The 9,746-nt window shown below is 45.1% G+C and overlaps 1 protein-coding gene across 1 annotated transcript; it reads right to left on the reverse strand.

Annotated features, from left to right (window-relative positions):
- Positions 1 to 2,864: 2,864 nt before the first annotated feature.
- LOC120581659 (signal-regulatory protein beta-1-like) lies at positions 2,865 to 8,042 on the reverse strand (the record flags this gene model as incomplete). Its single annotated transcript, XM_039836773.1, has 3 exons — positions 2,865 to 3,649; positions 4,229 to 4,549; positions 7,686 to 8,042. Coding segments are annotated over 3 exons (1,061 nt in total), but the record flags the coding sequence as incomplete, so codon positions are not given.
- Positions 8,043 to 9,746: the final 1,704 nt, after the last annotated feature.

Raw genomic sequence — 9,746 nt, forward strand, 5'->3', positions numbered from 1 at the left:
TGCCTCTAGAAGCTGGAAAATGCAAAGAAACTGATTCCCCTCTAGAGCGTCCAGAAAGAACGCAACCCTGTCAACCTATTGTAGACTTCTGACCTTGAGAAGGGTAAGATAATAATCTTGTGTTGCTTTAACCCACTAAACATGAGGTAGTTTGTCACAGCAGCAAAAGACACCTACTGCAAGGAAGCAGGGACATTTAGAAAGACAAATGTGATTAAGAGGAGAGGCACCATTGAAAGTGTAAATCTTATGAGAGAAAGCAAAACAAAGAAAAAGTACTGTTTGGCAATCAAGTGATGATGAGAAAAAGGAAAACAGAGTGTGTGGTTGCGGAGGGGACAGGTGGGGGCGGCAGTGTGGTTAATTCAAGGTCCTGACACAGAAAGGAGAACTGAAAAAATTAGAGAACTCAGGACCTTTCTCCTGCCATCAAAATGACCAACAAACCCAAAACTTCCATTAATATACCTGGATTATGCTATCCTGATATAGAAGAGAGTCATTAATCGAGAAGTATTGTAACCCCCTTCCCCCAGCATCATAAACACGACCAAAGAGATCCTTCCACCAGACCCACTGGACCCACAACTGCATTGAGTGGCATCCTCAGGTGTCGGCGTAGGTGTGACATCCCAGTGCAGAGGGTCACATAGGCCTCCTGCACTTTGCTCCGGTTCACCAATCTAGACAACCCAAAAACTGTTTCCAGGCTTAGTGCTTAGCAAGCATGCTAGTTCATGCACACTGAGAGTACCAGCAAATAAGAGCCTGGTCTGAGCCCCTACAGTAGATGGGACTCAAATCCAACCCAAGTCAGTCCAGACGATATAACGGAGACTCATCTCTCCTGCTCGCCTGTCCGGTATAACTCTGACTCCTGGATATTACACCAGGTACAAGCAGAGGAGGACTCTGAGAGGCAAAAGAGGAAGACACAGTGGCTAGGGACCTGAGGACTGGAGGAATGTCGCAGCATTTTTTAAGGGTTGTAGGTTCTAGTCGCCTAACTCCCCAGGCACAGAAGGTGTCCCAGGTGTGGCATTAGAAAAAAGAAAGTCTAAAATCAGTAATTCAAGTTCCCATCTCAAGAAATGAGAAAAAGGGGAGTAAATCAACCCCAAAAGGGAAGGTAGGAAATTTAAAATAAAGAGAAAAATCAATGTCACTGAAAACAGAAAAATGATAGAGAAAATCAGTGATAGAAAGCAGATTCCACGAAAGGAACAATAAAATTGAAAAACTTTTCGAAGACTGATGAAGAAGAAAGGGGAAATGACACATTTCCAATATCAGGAATGAAACAGGGACAGCACTGCAGATCCTGCCGACATCAGCACATCAATGAGGGAATGTTATGAACAAGTCTACAGGCATTTGACAACACAGAGAAAATGAACCCAATTCATTAAAAAGTGCAACCTACCACAATTCACCTGAAATAAAGTGAGTAATGTGAAGAGCTCTGAAGTATTTAAAATCTTTTTCAAATCCAGAAAAGGATTCTTGAAACCCAAGTGATTTCACATGAAGAGTCTTCCAAGCTATTACAGATGAATTAAAACCAATTTTGGTGCACAAAAAAGAGCTATAAATGAAATTTGAGAATATTTGTCTATATAGTTCATTTTACGTGATATCCAGAAATTCTTGTCAGTTTTATTAACTGTGTAATTGTATTGGTTTTGTAGAAAAACCAATGTCCTTAATCATGACCACACGATTATGGGCTCCATTTGCAACAGGATGTGCACATATGACTACGTTGTTAGTGGAAACATTTATGCAACATCTGATACCTCCTATCTTCAGGAAAGTCTTTGTCCTCCCCTTTTTATGTTTGCTCTTCCAATAGGCAGAGACATGGACACTAGGTGACCTAAAGTGACCCAGCAGACATTACAACGCCATACACAGGTTGGGAGGAACGTAGGCCTTTGAAAGGTTTCTTGTGGTAAAGACTCGTGGAATCCTGACTTATGATGTTACATGAGAGAGAAATCAGACATATTTTGTTCACAGAAAAGGGTCTCTGTAGCTCCTTGGGACAATGCCCAGCTGACGGGGAGTGTGTCTCTAATTAGCACATATTCTTTGTTCAGGTTGGTGGACCCCCGGTTCTCAGATTCACCTTGATTAGTTAAGCCCGATCACCTGGTGTGATGACAAGAAGTCTTCACATCCCACTATTGCTCTGTGAGTTCCCTCTGTAAGACTCCGAAACTCACAGGCTCGTCAAAGCAGGAAAGATCGCAGAAGAAACGAAATTTTCATATGGTAAATGTGCAGGGAGCGATTGTGATTATTACTGGTTCATTGTCATAAATCAGGGGACAAAGGAGGTCCATGCTGTGGCCAGTCACTGTCATCTGATGGACCCGATGGAAAAGTCTAGCATAGAATAGAGACTAGCCAGAGATTAGAAAGAGCGAGGAGGCGGGTGGGGCAGACATGGAAGGACGAAGGCAGTAATTGTTTGGTGAAGAGAGCACGAGGCAGGACGCTGTGAACAGATGATCTCTCCCTCTCCCTCCTTTCTTTATTGTGTATTGATGTCAGGGCATCTGTAAGGATATGTACCAAACTCTTACTAGTGGTCATCTGGGAGTGTGGGGAGCTCACCTCAAAATTCCACTTTCTATTTTTTGACTTCTAGATAATTCTAGATAATAAGCATGAATTAGTACTTTTAACATTAAAAAAAGATAAAATTTAAAAAGCCAGCTCAGTTAGACTGGAGGCCTCACCACTGTTTATATCTGTCCTGTGATCCTGCTGGTAAGCAGAGGCCTCTATAGTACTGCTTTTGGTGACTGCTGGCTGCCCATCGTGCTCCACCTGGCAGGTGAGCATCACATTCTCCTTGTGGCAGTGATTATACTAGAAAAGTACAAACATCCTGAAGCCCCTGCCCCATTTCCAACCCCTGCCCCATTCCCAGTGGGACAGGCTCGCAGTGGCAGCCAGGGACACTAGGAAGCGGTTAGAAAGAGCAAGGAGGCGGGTGGGGCAGACATGGAACGGTGAACGCAGTAGCTGGTGAAGAAAGCACGAGGCAGGACGCTGTGAACAGATCATCTCCCTCCTCCCTTCTCTCTGCCTTGAATGTGTATTGATGTCAAAAATCTATAAAAATGTGTACCAAACTTCTACCTGTGGCCACTCTTGGAGTGTGGGATTTGGGGGATGGGAGCTCACTTTGAGCTTCTGCGTTCTATCTATAGACTTCTAGACCATTCTACAATAAGCATGAATTACTACTTTTAACATTAAAAATAAAGATAAAATTTAAAAAGCTGGGTCAGTGTAGTGGAAGCCTCACCAGGGGGTCCATTTGTGCTTTGGTTCTTCTGGTGAGCAGAGATCTCCACGGTATGGTTTTTGGTGACTGCTGGCTGCCCATCGTGCTCCACCTGGCAGGTGAGCATCACATTCTCTCTATGGGCAGATAAATTCACCAGGAGCCAGCTCATCCGGTTAAAGGTTCCGTCCTTATTCTCTGTGGGGGCCGAGGCTGTTTCTGTTCGGGACACGTTCCCATTCTCCAACCAGGTCAGCTGTAGGCGCTGGGGGTAGAACTTCTTCGCCTGACAGGTGATGTTCACCTGGTTCTCTGACAAGGGGTGTTGGGTAACATCCACGGTGGGCGGAACTGAAACAGCACAGCGCAGAAGCTCTGACCTCGTGGAACAGACAGATCACAGGGGCGGGGGCTCCATAACTTAGCTCCCCCCAACCACAGCAAAGGGGTCACCCAGGACACAGCTAGGCAGGCAGCAGGCCCTCGGACACTGAGAGTGCTCTTTGCATAGGAATAAAATCACTAAGCACAGTGCCCTGCACACAGTAGGTGCTCAAGAACCAGTAGCTTCTATTAGGGTAATGTGACAAAATCAACAAACACAGCCCCTGGCATGCAGTGGGAACATACTAACTGTAGCAAAATAAATGAAATGACCAAGAACACAGGGGCTTCGCTTACAGTAGGTGCTCGATAATTGGAGTGGCTATTGTAAAGTAAATGAAACTACCTACAGAATGGTAGGTGTTCACTTGGCAGCTGCCATTAAACAGTAGTGAGTGACAGCACATTCAGGTACCCGATGATGGAAAGGAGTGTCAGGAAATAGATTCTAGGCAATTCCAGGCCTGGAGCAAAGAGCAGGGGGAGGAGCAGGCCTGGAGGGCGGGGGCCAGGTATGGGCTGGGCCTGGTTGTGAGGGGCATCTACCTCGGATGGTCTCAGACAGGTTGGCAGTCCCACGAAGAGGAGGGCCCCCCTGCAGGGTGACATGGTCCACCTGGCAGATGACTTGGGAGCGAACATCCCCCGGGACCATCGACACCTTGGCTGTGCTGGAGAGGCTGTAGGAAGCACTGTCTCCCTCTGGGTCCACGGTGGTCTGGGAGGCTGGGAGCTCATTCTCATCTTTGAACCATTTCAGGATGATGTTTCTGGGGGAGAAGCCGTGGGACTCGCAGGTGAAGCTCACTGTTTGCCCAGGCTGCGCCCTCATTGTGGGGCCCGATACCACGGGGGGAGAGGGTTTGGCTACAAAAGGAGCATAATAAGCAATAAACATGTTTGTGATGATCACCACTAAGGATAAGCATGCAACACTGTTAAGGACCTTCTCATGTATTATTTTTTAATCCCTCTAATAATGCTTGGAGCCTGGTATCGTCATCCTATCTCACAGAGGAGGACACGCAGGTCCCCAGAGGTGAACTCTAAGTGAGGGGCGGGGCAGACAGAGAATTTTAGTCCTAAGTTCAAAGTCTACTTTCTTTACAGGCGATTCCCACATATCTGGCCATAGGAACATAATTACTGATTGTTCTTACTCTTCCTATTAACACTTCCTCTCTGGTCTCCAATGCCTCACAGACCCCTCAACAGTAGCGAGATTATTACCACGTCACAGGTGGGACACCTGAAGACAGGAGGGAAACTGAGACTTGCCAAGACCACACAGTGTTGGGATGACAGCAACTCCGCTCACTGAGGGTCTGTTCTCTCACCAGGCTCACTGTATCTTCAAACCATCCTAAAGGTTGGTGTGCTCACCCGATGTTCGCAGGTGAGGAAACCGAGGGCTAGCATGGGGAACGTTCATGTCCATGAACAGGGCAAGTGCCCCACGTTCATGGGCCCAGCACTGACCACCGCCCTACCCTTTTCTCTATGAGATTCCTGCTTTCAAGGAATGATAGGGAGATTCACTTTCGAGCGCCCAGGTTTGGAGACCCGGGAGCAATAATCAGAAGTTGTGGGCTCCTGTCAGCTGAATCTAGAATATGAACGCTTGCTCATGAGGGGCCTCTGGCAGCCTCTGGGAAATGCTCCCCCTTCTCATCCTCAGTCTGTGGAGTCAGGAACTGGCATGCATGGTGTTGCGGGGGTTGCAGTGGCTCCTCTCTGCTCTATTCAGGCCACTGTCCCCAGGGTGCTCCTGCAGACTACTCAGTGAAGGAAAATCATCATAACAGCGGGGGCAGGGGAAAGCTACTGGATGTTTAAGATTTTTTAATTAAAGTGTATTTGGCATCCCATATTCTATTAGTTTAGGGTACAACACAGTGATTAGACATTTATATACTGTACAATGTGATCATCGCGGTAAGTCTCGTAACTCTCTGTTTCTGAGTCTGTTTTTGTTCATTTGCCTGTTTATTTTGTTTTGTTTTCTTTTCTTTTCTTTTAGATTCCACATATAAGTAAAACCGTACGGTATTTTTCTTTCTCTGTTGAACTCATTTCACTTAGTGTTATACACTCTAGCTTCATCAATGTTTTTGCAATCGGCAAGACTAAATGCTTATGGTTGAGTCTTGACTCCCCCACAGGCTGGCTGCTAAGGTCCCCTATATGAACGAACCTCAGTGTCCTCATTTATAAAAATGAGCAGCAGCTGCCCTCATAGATCTGGTTATGAGAGTAAATGCCATGAGAAAGGTACAGCGTCTGTCATGCTATTGCTCCCTGTCCCTGCCATCCCCTGCTTTCTCATCCAGAGCATCACCTGGGCAGGTGGCTTGGGGAAGAGGAACAAGCACTTGATCAGGAGGCAGCCAATCTGAGTGGTGATGGAGTCACTTACTAGCTATGGCTGCCTAAGAAAGGGATGCAGCTTTGGGAACTTTGGTAATATCTGCAAACTTAATATCTAGACACCTTCCCGGGCTATGTCCAGGGGTTGTGGGGAAACACGATTGCTACCACACCTAGGAGAGAAATTTGGCAATATCCACACAAATTACACTGCACATAACTCTGACCTAGCAATGCCCCTTTCAATGGCATCTCCCTCGTGAGTAGAGTGACACATGGATAAGTTTATCATCTGCATCACTGTTTTAATAGCCTCAGGTTGGGAACAACATATTCATCAACAGAACGCTGTCAATGAGCGATGCAATGTCCATCCACTGGAGTGTATGCAGCTATTGAACAATGAGCAGCTCTAGGTGCTGATACGGATGCTTGATTTGGGTGATGTGGCTGAAGGTTGAGACAGGTTCCTAATCACCTCAAGCCTCAAAGTCTAATGTGGGGAGTATCTGAACTAGGAGAAACCAATAAAAGGATAAGTTTGCTTGCTGCTAAATGGTTCTATATATATAGGCTTTTATTCTGTAGCTACCATGTGCCAGGCTTTTCCACAGGGAAAGAGTCCAAGGACCAGGCAAGAAAAAACCAGCTAGAATCAGATGAGTTCTGGAACAATCCCCTCACTCTCTGGAAATGTGGTCAAGGACCTGTCATCTTTCTGCTTCAGGCCCCATCTGTACATGTAGGGTCAGGCTGGATGGTCTAAATGTTTTTCGTGTGCTGACATCCAGGATCCTGGGCCTCTGGCAGAAAACCCTAGAGAAGCTGCCTCAAAGGGCTAATCCCTAAGTCACCCATATGGAGAACCTTTTCCCTTAATGAGGGACAGTCTGAGACAACCCAGCCATTCTTAGAGCCTTCACTGACTGTGTGAGTTGATCTCTAAACCAGAAGAGGTTTACCCAGACAGTACCCCAGAAAACACCCAACCTCTGGGCACCTCCTCTCACCAGTGCTATCAGAGCAAACAGTGAGTCTGTGCCTCTTAGTAATTCCTTCTCAGTCTGATGTTTCTGAAGGTGAAATAGAGAAACACTTTCTCCTCTTTCCTGCCCTGGATGGGTTTCTCCTCACTGGAGAGAAGAAAACAGAGCTCATGGGAGAAGAACCTTTGGCTGCTTTGTTCACTTCTGCTTCCACAACATTCAGAGCAGATTCTGGACTACTTACTGGCAGGTAAGTGTCGATAAGGGATGCTCAACCGCACTGAGCGGGGCACTCTCTGGAGACAGGGGTGAGGTCTGACCTTGTGACAGGAAAGTCACTCTGACTCTCAGCTCCCTCATCCCTAGAACCAAAAAGCTGGACAGGATTGAAAAAGCCAAGGGCTGGGAAGCCAGGCAGACAGGAGTTCCAAACATTTCCCACCATTTACCAGCTGTGGGGCCTGAGCAAACAGCACAACCTCTCCAGGCCTCAATGTCCCTGAACTGTAGAAAGGGTGGAATCAGACCTTGAATCAGATTATGACTGTAAGCACCACTGCACCCCTGATTCTTAGTTGCTGCAAAGAGAATCAATGATGTTCTTATTGACTTGTCACATACCAGGGACAAAGGGCCCACCCCGTACTCACCATTCACAATGAGCTGAGTGCCAGGACCAGACTTAAACTGCACAGCGTCAGGGTCTCCTTTCCGGAACTTCACACAGTAGTAGGTCCCAGTGTCTGCTGGGGTGATGTTACTGATGCGGATGGAATAATCCATGGTGTTTCTCTTTGTGATGTCTGCAGCATTTGTTATTCGGGGAAAGTGATCTCCTTTGTAATTGAAGATTAACTCCCGGCCTGGCCCTGTCCCCCTGAACCACAGCATGGGCCCCACGGGGTGCAGAGAGGTCAGGGTACAGTTCAGAGTGGCCGTCTCTCCAGCTGCAACTGACACAGACTTGTCAGGCTGAATCACCTGCAGCTCCTTCTCAGCAGCCTCTCCTGGGGGGGTTACACACAGAAGTTAGTTTTCCATCCATTGTTGATCCTCTAAGTTTCTTCAGGTATCTATCAACAATAGCCCATTGACTGAGCTGAACCATGAACAGGCCTTGAGCTCAGCACATTGCATGTGTCATCATGAGTAATCCTAACAATCAGTCTGTGTAAGTGAGACTTTGTTACAAATGAGAAAACTGAGGCGCAGAGAGGTTAAGTGATTTGGTAGAACGTGGTTGTGAGGGCTGAGCCCTCTCCGGAAGTGTCACGTTTCCCCAAATATAACTGTTTGTTCACTTTCTGGCTTCATGGAAAGACGCACTTCTGAAAGTTGCTTTTGGTGGAACCATGAGGCTTCTTTAGATAACTGGGTTGTGAGAAGAGCTGATGAATATATTTTCTAGGATATACATTTCTGCAAGAAACTCTGTGGTCGACTTCCGTTTCCACAGAGCCCACATGTCATGATGGAGTCTGCTCCAAGGGCCTGGAGACTGGTGTGACAGTTTCGTGCAGAGCTCACAATACACAATAAATATGTAGTGTAAACAAGAAGTTAAACATTGCTCTAGTTCCTGAGATTGTTTCCCATAGCATAATCATGTTATATTGTTTCTTGATGCTGCTTTAAGAAAATGCCAAAATCTTAATGGCTTAAGACAGCAGAAAATTATCTTATATATTGTCTGGAGGTCAGAAGTCCAAATTTGTGTTACTTGAATAAATTCAAAGTATCAGCCCAGCTTTCGGAGACTCTCTTCCTTGCCTTTCCAAAATCTAGTGGCTGCCCATGTGTCTTTTCTCATGGTTTCCATCTTCTTCTTCTGCAAACTCTTGCTTCTGGTGTCATTTGCCCTTCTCTAAATTTGACATTTCTACCTCGTTTTAATAATGACTCTTGTGATTATATTATGTCCACCTGATAATCTAGGCTAACCTTTCAATATCAAGAGTCTTAACAAAATCATTTCTCCTAAATCTTATTTTCATATAAAGTAATATATTCACACGTTCTGGGTCTTAAGATATGGACTTGTTTGAGGGGAAGGGACATTGTTCTGTTCACCACACAAATCTCTTCTGACTGTTACAGAAACCAGTGGCCATAAGTAAAAACACCTATATATGTGGCCTTGTCACACAATATGAACGAGAAGGCAACTGATGAAAATCTGATAAAGAACCATTCAAGTATTGCACTGGTGAAACAGTTTGAAAAATAAAATTGGAATGCAGTCAGAGAAGGAAAATCAAGTATTGAGAAATACAAAGAAATCAAACTACACTCTTAAAAAATCAAGAGTTCAAGGAAAAAAAAATCACAAAAAAATTAAAGAACACCTTAAGGCAAATGAATGAAAACACAACATACAAAAACTAATGATGCAGCAAGAGCGGTGCTAGAAGCAAATTTATAGCTGCAAACACATACATTTAAAAAGAGAAAATGTCATAAGTTGATAACTCTACCTTAAGAAATTAGAAATAGAAGATTAAAATAAACCTAAAACCGAAGGTAGCTGAAAGAAAAACATCATAAAGATTGGTGCAGCGATAAATAAAATATAAAAAGAAAAACAATGGATAAATCAACAAAACCAAAGGAGATCCTTAAAAAAGATCAGTACAACTGAAAAACCTTTAGTTAGATTGACAAAGAAAAAGTGAGAGAATCCAAATATGTAAAATCAGAAAGAAGGGCAATCC

This window comes from Pteropus medius, unplaced genomic scaffold (assembly GCF_902729225.1).
Source record: "Pteropus medius unplaced genomic scaffold, Ma_sr-lr_union100, whole genome shotgun sequence".
Taxonomy (NCBI): domain Eukaryota; kingdom Metazoa; phylum Chordata; class Mammalia; order Chiroptera; family Pteropodidae; genus Pteropus; species Pteropus medius.